At 46.6% G+C, this 14,735-nt stretch overlaps 2 protein-coding genes and 1 gene segment (V, D, J or C); all 3 read left to right on the top strand.

Annotated features, from left to right (window-relative positions):
• Positions 1-14,735, top strand: part of LOC123587584 (immunoglobulin lambda-1 light chain-like) — an 876,584-nt gene that overhangs the window by 21,364 nt on the left and 840,485 nt on the right. The window lies entirely within an intron of this gene.
• The window catches only part of LOC123587586, a 1,001,573-nt gene that overhangs the window by 169,611 nt on the left and 817,227 nt on the right, over positions 1-14,735 (top strand).
• LOC123587588 (immunoglobulin lambda-1 light chain-like) overlaps positions 2,563-14,735 on the top strand; it is an 824,513-nt gene continuing 812,340 nt past the window's right edge. Inside the window, exons 1-2 of the mRNA XM_045457486.1 lie at positions 2,563-2,668; positions 2,780-3,079. Of these exons, the coding sequence (XP_045313442.1) occupies positions 2,611-2,668; positions 2,780-3,079 (358 nt within the window). The 5' untranslated portion in view covers positions 2,563-2,610. The remainder of the gene's footprint in view (positions 2,669-2,779; positions 3,080-14,735) is intronic.

Genomic DNA, 14,735 nt, shown 5'->3' with positions numbered 1-14,735 from the left:
TCTTCCACTTCCTGCACAGCTCAAGGCCTATTTGTGCTCATGGAAAAGAATGAATGAGTATATGAATGAGAGTGATAAAAGTTTTCAGAGAACAAAATATAGAAGAGTACAGCTTCAGTTTGGTAAAGAAAACTATAAAACACCTTCCCTTCGGTGAACACACACAGAGATGAAGCACTGAAAGCTTTCCCACCTCGGGTAGGGAGCAAGGCCACCATGTCCTATCTCAACACTGCTGTTCCACATAGGACTGGATGTGTCTGTCAGAACCATAAGACAAGACAAACAATGAGAGGCATTCCGATGAAGAAGAACAAGAGACAATTGTCCCATTTCAGGTGAGAGAGAGACCTACCGGAAATCTACAAAGGAAGCTACAATTAATTATGCCAATATATAAATTCAAAGACTAATAAATACTTTTGGAAACATTTTAGAATAAAGATCAACATAGAAAAATCATATAGATGTATACGCACTAGCAATAAACAGGTGAAAATAATAAAAAAAATCCTTAAAACCACTCGATGAACTATTTCGGGGCATATTTCACAAAACAAGTATAGGCCACAGGTGCTGAAATCTGGACAATGCTGGTAAATGTAATCAAAGTGGATCTAAAACAAGGAAAGATAAGTTCTGTTCATGGATTAGAAGACTCATTATAGTAAATATGCCAGTTCTTCCCAAATTGGATAAAAGTGTAATTCAGTTCCTGTCCTAGCAAGTCAGGGTGGTATGGATAGAGGAAAGACACAGTGGCCAAGATAACAGAACATAAAACCCAGAAACGGACCCACAGAATGAAGGATAAACACTTTTTTTCTTTTACAAAGTAGAAGAAGCCTTTCCAAGGAGAAAGGATGGACTTTTGGACAAATGGCCACAGAACAATTGGATATCCTGAGAGAGAAATGAATCATTCTTAAAACTCACTTTATATATATTAAAAAATTACTAAAAGTATAATAGAAATAAGTGTAAACATAAGCTGTAAACATAAAAGGAGAAAATATTCAGGATCTTGGGTTTTATAAAAACGTTTGGACAAGACACTGTCAGGATAACCCATGAAAAAACAAGAGAAAAACAAAAAATGACACTTGTTAAATACGACTTCATCAAATATAAATTCACCGTTTTCCTTTTTCTTCTTAAGGTAGTAAGTCAAGGAAATTACCTAAAAATATAGAAGATTAACATAATACTCAATTTAATGGACAGTAGTTGGAATCCATTGCTTTAACGCACAGGAGTTTTCAAATATTCACGAGATAGACATATTCTCAATTGTAGGCCAGAGGAGGGACGTGAGGTCTGGAGTATCTTCTGCAAAGAACTGGCAATTTACCATTGAATTGAGGTAAATGCCTCCAAATCCTATGGACTAGGGCTTCTTTGGAAACTGAAAAATACTGCATTGAACATGGGCAGCACTATAGGGTCACATTATCCAACATTCAGCTCAATGATGTGTGAATAAACAGAAGTGAGGAAACCCGCTGGGCTCTCAGGGCTGTGAAAACATAGTGGGGTGTGTGCCCTTCAGCCAGGAGGGGGCGCTGTGGGACTGCCATGGTGTCCCTACACAGGGGCTCAGTGAGGACCATACAGGAAAAGGAACCTGGGACTGGGAACTGGGCCCTGTACTTCCTGAGGAAGACTCAGCAGCTGTGACCCTTCTGGTGTGGCAGAGTCCCCACTTGAACAAGGACATACGTGTTGTCTCAACAGGTGCTTCCTTGCAGGGGTCTCCCCAGGGGTGAAGCCAACCTCCATCATCCCCAGTATGTGATGTGAGGTGGCAAGAGTGACAGCTGACAAAGATTTTCAGTGTGGAACCCTGTAGGGATGCACACGAGGGATGTGGGCTTCTACCCACAACCTGGAGAAAAGGTGTCCCTGTGTCCTCAGCGCTGAGGGAGCTTCTGGGAAAGGAGAACTCTGAGACCAGGGAGGAAGCCGGGAAGGGGGAAGAAATCGGCCTCCTGCACAGAACTGGCCATGTGTCAATGTGGACCCATCGCTGCTGTGGCCTTGATCATCCTCTGTATGGTTGTACAAGAGTCACCACGCCAGTCCTGCCCCGTCAATAATAGCCAAGGGCGCTGTGGACAGACTCACTATGTGGAGCCAGAGGAGAACACAGTGTGTCCTCAGGGGATGGGAGGCCACACAGGGGACACCTGGCCTGTCCCGAAGGAAGGGGATGGTGGACAGAGCAGTGGGAAGGCAGGAACTCTGATGAGATCTGCTCACCATGTCACATATGCTGTGTCTGGGCCTGGACACCAGGGGGTGGTCGTCACCTGCTTCTGAGGGTCGGCCATGATTAGAGCTGGGACCAGTATGTGGACAATGCCTGTGCCCTCTGCTCAGGACTCCAAACTGTGACCTCCCGTCTCCTGGCATGGCCCCAGAGACCACCTCCCCGTCCAACCCACCTGACATCCTCAGGCAGAGGGACTTGACCCAGGGTCAGTGAAGTGTCAGAGAGCTGCTGGTCTGATTTGCATGGATGGGCCCTCCCTCTCTCAGAGGATGAAAAGGGGAAGGAAGGGATTAGAGGAGATCTGCTCAGCTGTGGATCCACAGAAGGCAGGGTCGGTGATGACCTCCACCATGGCCTGGTTCCCTCTTCTCCTCACCCTCCTCATCCACTGCACAGGTGACTAGATGAGGGAACAGAGGAAGTGGTCCAGGGAGGACACATGGGCCTTGGATTCTCCTCTGGTGTCTAGACCCCAGCATCACGCTCTCTTTGTCTCTCCCCTTCCAGGGTCCTGGGCCCAGTCTGTGCTGACTCAGCCGCCCTCAGTGTCTGGGGCCCTGGGGCAGACGGTCACCATCTCCTGCGCTGGAAGTGCCAACAACATCGGTATCGTTGGTGTGAACTGGTACCAACAGCTTCCAGGAAAGGCCCCTAAACTCCTCATCTATGATAATAACAGACGACCCTCAGGGGTCCCTGAACGATTCTCTGGCTCCAAGTCTGGCAGCACAGGCACCCTGACCATCACTGGGCTCCAGGCCGAGGACGAGGCTGATTATTACTGCCTGTCTGCTGACGTTACTCAAGGTGCTGACACAGTGCTCCAGGCCTGTGGGGAAGTGAGACAAAAACCTCCTGTCCCCACAGCAATGGGACTTCCTGTGAAGGCCTGACTTTTTGGCCAAGTCATGTGCTTCCTTGTTTGTTTTGTACAAATTAGGGTCTGAGACCCTCCACAAGCAATATGTCTACAAAGTCTTTCCACATTCTTTGCAATTACTCCTTGAAGCCTGTCTTTCGGACCAATATACTGTGTGATTTTCTCAAAGTGAGCACATTCCTGGGTGCCAAAGGCAGGCTGCCCTCAGGACAGGGTCCATGGCAGGTCACAGCAGAAACACGAACACAAATCCAGCTCTGTCTGAGTCAGGACACATCGGGAGTGTCCGCTATGTGTCCTGGTAACAAAAGCTCCCACTAATTGCCCCTAAATCCTCATCTCTTATGATAGTTGGATCCATTGTGGATCCTGATTCCCTCCTTAGCTCCATGTCTAGCAACTCTGGCTCCCAGATCTTCCCTGGGCTGAGGGCTGAGGGCTGAGGGCTGAGGAGGAGGCTTCTGGTCCCTGCCCCTCCTGGGACAGCATCGTGGGCTCACACAGAGTGCCAGGCCCATGAGAACTGAAAGCAGAACCCCTTTCTCATCTGCTGGGAAGGCGAGGCCCCAGCAGCTGCGCAGGTTCAGCCTGTGACTTCTGCTTCTGATGCTCATGCTGCTGCCACCATGGGAGTGAGGGCTCCTCCTTCCCTTCTGGAGCAGCAGCACCACCTGGGAGTGAGGGCTCCTCCTTCCCTTCTGTCCCTAAAGTCACTCACAGCAGCCCCTTCCTAGACAAATGGTCTCAAAGGACACAGAAAGCTCATCTCGCCCATCATGTTGAGACACAAGGTCTCTAAGTGCATGGACTGAGGGTCGTAGGTCCAGTGTTCTCAGCTCCCACCTGACTTCTGAGGAAGCCAGGGTCTCCATCCTTGGCCATTTACCTATTTCTAGAAGTTTCCAGACCTATGTAATCCTCTTATTAGTCTTCAGTAGAAATAACTGTTCTTTTGGCTCTTTGGGATGATGTCTTCTCTCCCTGCAGCACCAACCCCAGTGGATATATGACTAAATCATAAACTTTTGTCTTTGAAATGAGTCCCTGTCCATTCCCATCAATGCTGAGATCCAACTAGTGATTTTCTTATTCACTTGTAGTGCCTAAACCTTACAGAAAGATGGTGAATAATAATGGTGTTTAGGTCATCTCGTAGAAATGTCCTCCCCACCCCCATCTCATTATCTAAGTTTCTGGGTGTGGGACTGAGTTCTCTGTGTGTGGGAGACTCTGTGTTATCACAGTGTACATTTTCTGTCTGTGAATGTGGAGCGAGGTTGTAGACAAATGAAACTATGAGATCTGAAGGCCGTTAGTGTATTTTGTGTATTTGGTTAATGTATTATTTATTTCTTTATTCGTCTATTTGCATCTAAATTAGTTAGCATATAGTCCAATAATAATTTCAGGAGTAGATTCCAGTGATTCATCCCCTATGTATAACACCCAGCGCTCATCCCAACAAGTGTCTTCCTTAATGCCTCTTACCCATTTAGCCCACACCCCCCCCACAACCCCGCCAGCAACCCTCATTTTGTTCTCTATATGTAACAGTCTCTTATGTTTTGTCTCCCTCTTTGTTTTTATATTATTTTTGCTACCCTTCCCTTATGTTCATCTGGTTTGTATCTTAAGTTGCTGATATGAGTGAAGTCATAGGATGTTTCTTTCTCTGACTGGCTAATTTCACTTAGCATAATGTCCTCCAGTTCCATCCCCATAGTTACAAATGGCAAGATTTCATTCTTTTGATTGCCGAGTACTTCTCCATTGTATATATATACCACATCTTCTTTTTCCATTCATCTGTCGATGAACATTTGGACTATTTCTATACTTTGGCTATTGTTGAAAGTGCTGCTAGAAACATTGGGGTGCCTGTGCCTCTTTGAAACAGCACACTTGTATCTCTTGGACAAATACCTAGTAGTGCAATTTCTGGGTTGTAGGGTAGTACTTTTTTTTTCTGTTTTCCCACTCACTTTTTTAAAAAATATAACTTATTGCCAAATTGGTTTGCATACAACATCCAGTGCTCATCCCAACAAGTGCCCTCCTCAATGCCCATCATCCATGGGTAGTTCCATTTTTTGATTTTTGAGGAACCTCCATACTGTTTTTGAGAGTGACTGCACCAGTTTGCATTCCCACCAGCAGTGCAAGTGAGATCCTTTTTCTCCACATCCTTGCCAATATCTTTTTTTGCCTGAGTTGTTAATTTTAGCCATTCTGACTGGTGTGAGATGGTATCTCATTGTGGTTTGAATTTGTATTTCTTTGATGATGGGTGATGTAGAACATTTTTTACATGTGTCTTTAACCATCTGGATGTCTTCTTTGGAAAAGTGTCTATTCATGTCTTTTGCCCATTTCTTCACTGAAATATTTGTTTTTTGGGGGGATGGTTTGGTATTTGAGGGTATGTGGGAAAGGCTGGGACAATCCTGTTTGTCCCCTGCCAGCAGGGACACCACACAGGGCCTCCAGGGTTTCAGGCATCAGTGTGCTCACTAGACAACGCTGACCTGCCAGGACCTGGGGATCATCAGCACCCAGACCACCGGTATCTCTGGGTTAGTTCATTAACTGCTCCTCTGTGTGCTCCCACTTGTGAAAGCCCTGGGCAGGGAAGCTGGACAGACAGACAGAAAAGGTTCACTTGAGTGCAGCCACTCCACCCCCATGGAAGTTTCTGGAGCTACAAATATACTATGGGGAGCTAAATCTGCACAACAGAGCTGGGTATCTACCATGACCTGGGCTCCTCTACTACTCACCCTCCCCACTCCCTGCACAGGCGAAGGCAGGCCTTACCCAGGACAAGTGGGAGATCCCCCCACCCTGCTCCACACCCCCCTCTCTTTCACACTGGGCTGCCATCCTGCCCATTCCTGGGCTTTGGGCTGAGGACGGAGCTGATTATCCCCTCTCAGCATGGGGCAGCAGTCTTGGAGCTTGTGTGGGGAAGTGACACACCAACCCTGAGATCCCTGCCTCACCGGCACCCGGGGACCTCACAGAGCACCATGTCACAAGCCCGTGAAGAGACAAGGGCTCGGTTTCCCCTGGCATTCCTAAGGACCTCTCAGGATTATAAGGAATAACAATGTGAAGGGAAAAGTCTGGTCCTGTAGAATTAATAAGTGCACATGGGTAGCATTGTTGTGATTATAATTGTGGCATATGAATATATGTGCATTCACGTGCATTCACAATGAGTAAAAACCACTTCAGGTTTTAGTCTAGGTATGTTTATTTTCTGAATTTCCATTCCAGTTCCATTTGGAGATGTTGGATTCATGTGCTCATTGGTCCATCTGTTTGACTCTCTGAGTGGATATTCACTAGAGTCACCTACAACCAGCCTCCTCTCTTTTTCTGGCCTTGGTACATGCCCTGACCTCTGACCCACGGGTCCCCCAGCTCTCTGCAGGGACACCATTTGACTCACCATATAGTCCCCACCGTATGTAGCACAGCTCTGATGGAAGTTCTTTGTCCCAAATTTCCATGCACACCACACATGAACTTGGGCACTGTCTCCATATGTGCCCAACGACACCCCTTCATTGTCTTTACATTTACCACATGCAGTATCTGCAAACACAAGACACAATGTGCATTCCAGGGATATTTTGGGCAGAGATGGACATTTTGAAATAAATCCTAGTTTTCCAGTGAGATACATTTCCAAATGTGAGAGTGTCATCATTCCAATAAGAGACCTAGAAAGGCCGTTTCTTACTCCAGTCTCGGGTCACAATGTCAGTAAGACTGCTGCCTAGAACATTCTGCTTGGTGGGCAGAGGGGATCACAGCAGCTGGAGGACATGGTGCTGAGGGCAGCAGGGGAGCAGTGTGGCAGGGGCCTGCAGAGGGGAGGGGCTGAGCCAGACAACTGAGAAACCACTCAGCTGGCCGGAGGGGCAGGAGGCAAACTGTACCCTCACTGATGTGTGACCTGCTTCCACCTGTGAGCCCCAATGCCCTGTGCCCTCCTGGATCTGGCTGTTTCCCAACACCGATTCCAATGTGGATCATGTCTTTTTTCTCTATGGCATCTGGTAAGTTTGAGGCTGATAGAGAACCACGAGCTAGAATGTAATTCCAAGGAGAAAGTGGGCTCTCAGGAGAGTCTGCCCAGAAGATGAGAGAGCTTGTGGGCAGAATCCCCACATGGAACCTCAGGGGACAGAGCTCTGAGGGGTCTCCACCATGTCCTGGAGTCTCTTCTTCAAACCTTTCAACAGGAAGCCTTTGCCAGATTTTACAAAAGGAGTCCCTGAGATCACACAGGACCTACCCTTTCCTCAGCTCTTCAAGGAGCAGGTGCAGTGACATCAGACTCACAATCCACCTGTTGGTGAACTGGTCACTTGAGCAAAGGTCCCCAATTTCTGCACTGAAAACCTATGTACTATTGTGGGTGTGGGGCAGAAGCCCCATAAATGTGATGACTGACATCATGTAGACTGCAGCCAGCGTGGGAGGAAATAATCACTTCAGATCCAGGGTCACTGCCCCACACTTTGCACAGGGCTCTTCACCCAGTCAAGTGGGACAAGACCTCTCTCTGCTGCCCTTGTTCCACCCATCTTGTCTCTGTTACTTAGTGTCACCAGTACTAGTCACAGTCAGCGACTAGTCCTCACTGAGGAGATCTCTGCCATCACGGCTACAGCAACACAGGCCAACCTAAGGCCACGACGGCCATCTGGATATTCAAGAATGACCACTTGTCCTTTGCCATCAATGCTAAGTAATAACCATTGATTTTGGCTTTTTAATTACATTTTCTAGCTATTGGGGAATAATTTGAAAATAAAAGAGGTGAAGATCTCCTTTACCTGCTCTTGATCTTTGTGGAAATTGTCTCCTCATTACTGCAGGAACTAAGATGTGGGCCTCAGGACTACATCATCCGTGTGTGCGAGAGTGTGTGTTTTACCATATTATACATGTATCTGTATTTTTATGTGGGTTTTATTAGGATATGGTGTTGAATCTAGTGAAAGGCCCTTTTGAGACCAATTGGGGCAATATGGTCATATCTCTTGATGTAATAATATGGTGTGTAATATAAAACTCTTTCTTATTATGTAACCCAATTTGTATCATTGGAATAAATCACACTTAATGGTGGTGTATCAATTTGTAAATATGGTAGTGAGGTCTCCTTGTCAATATTTCGTACTCAATATTTGTATCAATATTTCATGATACTCTTCTATTCTTTTCCTTTTTGTGAAAGGTATTTTGAAAGTGTATTTTTGAGTTTTATAACATTTTTAAAAGAAGTAAGAAATATTCAATACCGTGTTATGTTATGAAAAAATATGAAGGAAATAAATTGGAATCATCTAAATTCGGAAGTTTTGTTAGATGTCCCTTGTGAAAACGTCTGTACCTAATGTATTTCTGTGGAGTGCTTCCGTAATAACCTTTTCCATGTTTTTATTGGAATTGGTCTATTCAGTCAATGTATTTCTAGGACAGCCACTTTTGTAACTTCTAAGAAACTACGTATTTAATGTATTCTTACTAACATGTACCACTTAAAGTTCTTTTTATTCATTTTTCCTTTTTCCATGTGAGATTAACAGGATGCGCCATGGGACAGCCCTGTGGTCCCTACACAGCTGGTCAGCGAGGACCAATCACTCACAGGAGACCAGACCTGGAGGCTTTGTGTTGTCGCAGCAGGTGCTACCTCCAGGGTTTCCCCGGGCAGGAGTTCCACCCCCATCCTCCCCAGTGTGTGGTGTGAGCTGAGCTCCAGCACCAGGGCTCAGGGAGGGGCTGGGCAGGACACTGGATGGACCTCATTTGCATGCACAGCCCCTCCTTGGCAGAGGGTGGAGGAGAAAAGGAGGCCTGAGGCGGCCCAGCCCAGTGTGGGCACCAGGGTTTGTGTCCCCATGGCCTGGACATTGCTCCTCCTCCTACTCTTCCTTCACTGCACAGGAAGGGACAGGCCTTATGGACTCAGGTGCTCCCCACATCATTCCTCCTCTGCTCAGAATCCTGAATTTTGGTTTCCATTTCTAGCCGCATTCCCAAAGGGTGTCTGTGTTTGCAGGTTCCCTGTCCCAGCCTGTGATGACCCAGCCGCTCTCCCTGTCTGCATCTCCGGGAAAATTGCCAGACATCTGCACCTTGAGCAGTGGCTTCAGTGTTGGCAGCTATTACATACATTGGTTCCAGCAGAAGCCAGTGAGCCCTCCTCTGTATCTCCTGTACTACAACTCAGACTCAAATAAACAACAATGCAGTCCCCAGCCGCTTCTCTGGGTCCAAAGATGCCTCGGCCAAGGCAGGGCTTCTGGTCCTCTCTGGGCCGCAGCCTGAACACGGCTGACTCTTCCTGTGCTACAGCTCATGGCAGTGGGAGAAGCTTTGGTTTCTCACAGTGACTCAGATACGGAGAAAGTGAGACAAAAACCCCTGGGTCCACAGACCTTGTGTCTGAGCCTCTGTTATTGGGAAACTTCTGTGGAGGCTCCTGTAGAGGAGAGTCCTCTATGGTGAGAGCTGTCCTTGAGGAGGAAGGACTGACACACAGATGATGCTCTTGCCTGAGACAGCACACGTGTCCCAGGATTCCACGCGAATCAGGGAATGGAGGCCAACTGCACATGCGCCTGGGTCTGGAGAAAAGTAACAAGAACAACTATTTTGCAACCAAAATCTCTGGCTCTCCCTCTACTGATATCTCCTTTACTACTCACAGAACACTTCACTTCACACACTCATGTTCATCAATTATATGTTTTATATCTGTTTTCCCACATCTAGAAATTCTTTGGGACACACAGTGAGTGTCCTACAATTTAACTGAATTTAAGGCTTAGTTTATCTGCGGGGAGATAGTGTCAGATCCACAGGGGGAGGGCTCAGCACCAGGAGGCTGCTCCCCATTTTGATGCCAACAACAACTAGTAGATTGCCTGCACCCTCTGTCCAATGTGGCTACACGTAGAAGGTTTCCACGACTCCCTCCTCGAGTTCCATTAATTTGCCAGATCAACTCACAGAACCGAGGGAGACACTGACTCCTTTTGTCAGCTCATTAATGATATGATGAAGGGGTCACATAAACAAATAATGAAGAGACACCTAGTGTTAGGTCTGGGAGCGTCTCGAGCACCAGAGCTTCAGTCCCTGTGGAGTTGAGGTGCATCTGTTCTGGGAGTGGATGTGTTCGCCAAACCGGAAGCTCTTCAAACCCTGTACTTTGGCATTTTTATTGAGGATTCGGGTAGACGTGATTGGACATTAACTGCACTGTCAGTCTTCCCTCCCTGTCTCAAGTATGAGGGGGTGAATATTCGCAGCCTCTGATCAAGGCTTGGTCTTTCTGGGCACCAGCCCCATCCAGGAGCCATCCAGAAGCCTACCCAGAGTCATGTCATTACAATGAAGAAGCTTCTAGTGCTCTTGTCACTTAGGAAATGACAAGAATTTCAGAAACTCTGTGTCAGGATCCAGGGCGCAGAGACTCCTATGTAGTTCCTAAGATCACACAGTTCGATTGTCTCAACTGGACAAGGTGAACTAGACAGTCATGTTCATCCACAAATCTCAGGCCAGAAACTGTGACTCTTGTGTTACTGACGACACATCCATACTCGATATGTTAATAAGCACCTTGGTCATAGACACAATTTTCTCTTTCACCCATCTGACAAAAAGTGAGTCACAACGTCTTCAGACTCACCTCACCCTTCCCCCTCCCAACACAGGTTCCTTTCTCCCCTCTGCTCCTGCCTCCCTCAGGCCTTCAGTCTCTCCCTATGGTGCTTCAGGTCTGAACCCCATCTCTATGTTAGGATTTCAGAGAGAAGTAAAATTTTACAGTAATTTCCATTCTCTAGGGTTCATCTCTAGTGATGAGAAGTTGCAGAAAGTGGACTGGCAGGAAATCCGCTCAACATCTGATTCTTGCTCTCATCTCTGCTTGTAGTTTTCACGCCCACCAGCCTCAGTAAATCTCTGTAATATGACAACAATATTATTCTGTTCGTGACAAATGAAGGTTCATTCAGCCTTTGAGTATTTGCCCACAAAAGCCATTAGTACAATGACTTTTCCCCCTTCAAACTTACTGAGGTTCCACAAAATGTAACTGTTGACATAGCCAACAAAGGAAGGATTGGCTCCATAGTTCAAGACATGACAAATTTTCCTGTTTTTGAGAATATTTGTTTCCGAGGCCGTCAGGAGACTAACGCAGCCACACAATTTTGTTCCAATCATTGAGGTCTCATGTATTAGCCTCTTCCAAAATAAAAAAGGCACTCTTTCATGGTCACCGCCAAGGAGGCATCTAGGGACCTTGGAGGCATAGTAGGGGGTGGCTCTGCTGTGAAGGGCAGGAGGAAGGGACTGTGTTGTCACCCCTGTCTTGTGCTTCCTGAGACCTGAACCCACAGATGTGGGATATGTATCTGTTGGGTAAAAATGGACTGAAGACCCATCCCCAAGATCCAAATTCATGATTCAATGGAATTCCTATCAGAACTAATCTGCACCAAATTCCTCTTCCTTGTGTAAATTCCATCCTTGTGCAAGGGAGGTGACTTTGAAGACACTAGCATTCTTTAGCTCCAAGCTCCAGTATACAGGAGGCTCTTTAAAGTGCCAGCCCCAGTGATGGATTTGCATGGAGAACAACACTCAGGGAGCGGAGAGAGGACATTAGAGGGACAGGGGTGCACTTGTCTACATAGTTGGCCTCTGAAGGAAAGACTTCCTGAGGATACATGGAGCATATTCTCTCTCTCTCTCCTCTCTCTCTCTTTCTCTGTCTGTCTTACACACACACAGACACACACGCAGATGCACACACACACACACACACACACACACACACACACCTCTCCTCTGAGTGTATAGTGTCCTAGATTCCTCAGTTTCCCAGCTTCTCTTTCTCTCCAGAAATCATAGTCAACATGTACTCAAACAGTACCACCAGGGTCAGAATCCCAGGAGGCAGAATCCCCATCATCAGAAACACCAGCAACATCCAGTGTGACTGGGGTCCTGTCACAAGGGCAACCAGCACATGCTCTGAACACCTGCTCTCCTGGGACAAGGCTGATGCTCGGGAATCCCAAGGAGACTCTCTGTCCCATGGGTAGCTCAGTCCCCGACAATCTCTGGGATCCAGCCAGCCCCCAAAGCTGATCAGTTCATTGATTCTGGGACAGCAGCTTCACTGATGCTCCCACGGAGCTCAAGGTACATGAGGACATGCGGGGGTCACTGCTTCAGTCTTCCCAGCGACACCTGCACCAATCTGGATCTCTGCTGAAAATTCTTCTGTCCCACCCAAGGGCCACAGTGACAGTGACCTCACGGAGACAGTTTCCCTTATCGCCATCTCTCCACCAGTCATGTATGGAATCTTTGACAGGAAGTTTTCAGCCCAGTTGGCCTCAGATAATAGAAATTCGTTCCTCTACTCATGGATGTCTGAATGAGCTTTTTTTCTATCCTGCATATGCTGGACACAAAGAACAGAGGTAGAGCTGTGTTCACCCCAGACACAAGTCTGACCCCAAATCGCTCTTTCCTGGAAGCTCCCTCAGTGCTTGGTAATTGCATCACAGAGATGGTTCTGGAGTTCATAGAAATAGGTCCCTCATGGGATTTCACTGGACATCATGTCTATCCTACCTGTAGAAAAATTCCATCATGCTATACTAATGACAAAGAAAACATGATTTTTGAAAAACTTTATCGACTCCTATTCAACCTCCAAGAGAAAGCATCCCTTCTACATTGTTCCCACAATTTCAATTTTTCTCTGTAGTAAATACAGATCTGTGAAAAGTATCCTAGTGATTGTATCTGCATTTTCATAAGAACATTGTCATTGAGTTTCAATCAATGTCACTGAGAGAAATTTTTTTATACAGAAGCATACACCCATTTAGTCTTTAAAATTATTTTGTTGTATTTTTTTAATATGAAATTTACTGTCATATTGGTTTCCATACAACACCCAGTGCTCATCCCAGCAGGTGCCCTTCTCAATGCCCATCACCCACCCTCCCCTTCCTCCCACCCCCCCATCAACCCTCAGTTTATTCTCAGTTTTTCAGAGTCTCTTATGGTTTGGCTCTCTCCCTCGAGTTCTCTCCCTCAAACTTTTTTTTTTTTTCTTCTCCTCCCTCATGGTCTCCTGTTAAGTTTCTCAGGATCCACATATGAGTGAAAACATATGATATCTGTCTTTCTCTGACTGACCTATTTCACTTTGCCTAATACACTCCAGTTCCATCCACATTGCTGCAAATGGCCAGATTTCATTCTTTCTCATTGCCAAGTAGTATTCCATTGTATACATGAACCACATCTTCTTTATCCATTCACTACTTGGTGGATATTTAGGCTCTTTCCATAATTTGGCCATTGTTGAAAGCGCTGCTATAAACATTGGGGTACAAGTGCCCCTATGCATCAGCACTCCTGTATCCCTTGGGTAAATTCCTAGCAGTACTACTGCAGGATCATAGGTAGATCTATTTTTAATTTTTTGAGGAACCTCCACACTGTTTTCCAGAGTGGCTGCACCAGTTTGCAACCCTCAGTGCAAGACAGTTCCCATGTCTCCAATCCTCTCCAGCATCTATAGTCTCCTGGTTGGTTCATTTCAGCCACTCTGACTGGTGTGAGGTGGTATCTCAGTGTGGTTTTGATTTGTATTTCCCTGATGAGGAGTGATGTTAAGCATCTTTCCATGTGCCTGTCGGCCTTGTGGATGTCTTCGTTAGAGAAGTGTCTGTTCATGTTTTCTGCTCATTTCTAAAGTGCACACTTGGCTAAGTGGTGACTAACACATAAACCGTGTCACTGGAACCCTGTCAGAGCACCTGCTGTGGTCACTCCTTCCCTCTTGGAACTTCCTGCAGGTTTGCCCTTTGGGCTCTGTGTTCAGTGCTGCACACAGGACCCCTGCATATTTGTATCTGTGTGCTGGGGGGACAGATCCTGGGAGGAAATCACTAACCACAGTGTGTGGAGAACTGTCATCTCAAATAAGCAGACATAGTGATAGATGGCAAAGATTTTTATTGCACAGTGCCCTTAGGAAAACACACAGTTGTTCCTTCCCACAGCACTGAGGACAGAAGGAGAGCTTCGGTTCAGGCTGTGGGAACCTCAGAGCAGGAGAGACCTGGAAACCAGGGAGGAAACACATAATAGGAAAGAACACAGAATCCTACGCAGAAGCGGCCACGTGTCCTTTGGTACTCACCACAGCTCCAGACATGATTCTGATCTAAGTGGCGTTTTTGTAGAAATACCACCTCAGTCCTGACCCATGAAACATACAGGGAAGCATGGCCTGGCTTTTCCAGAGGAGTCTGAAAAGAGCAGAAAGTCTGGTTTGAGAATATGGGAGGCTACCCAGGAGGATACCTGGCCTGGCCCTAGGAAAGGGGCAGTGGACAAACAACGGGGTTTGTCCTTTTTATGGGCTCTGGTTACCATTTTGCCCAATGATGTTTCTGAGTCTGGACACAAGGGGGCTCACAGGGCCCATTTCTGAGGATTCAAGGGTGATGAGACCTGAGA

This window comes from Leopardus geoffroyi, chromosome D3, assembly GCF_018350155.1.
Source record: "Leopardus geoffroyi isolate Oge1 chromosome D3, O.geoffroyi_Oge1_pat1.0, whole genome shotgun sequence".
Lineage (NCBI taxonomy): Eukaryota > Metazoa > Chordata > Mammalia > Carnivora > Felidae > Leopardus > Leopardus geoffroyi.
Note: the sequence above shows the minus strand (reverse complement) of the source record. Positions and strands in the feature narration are given on the sequence as shown.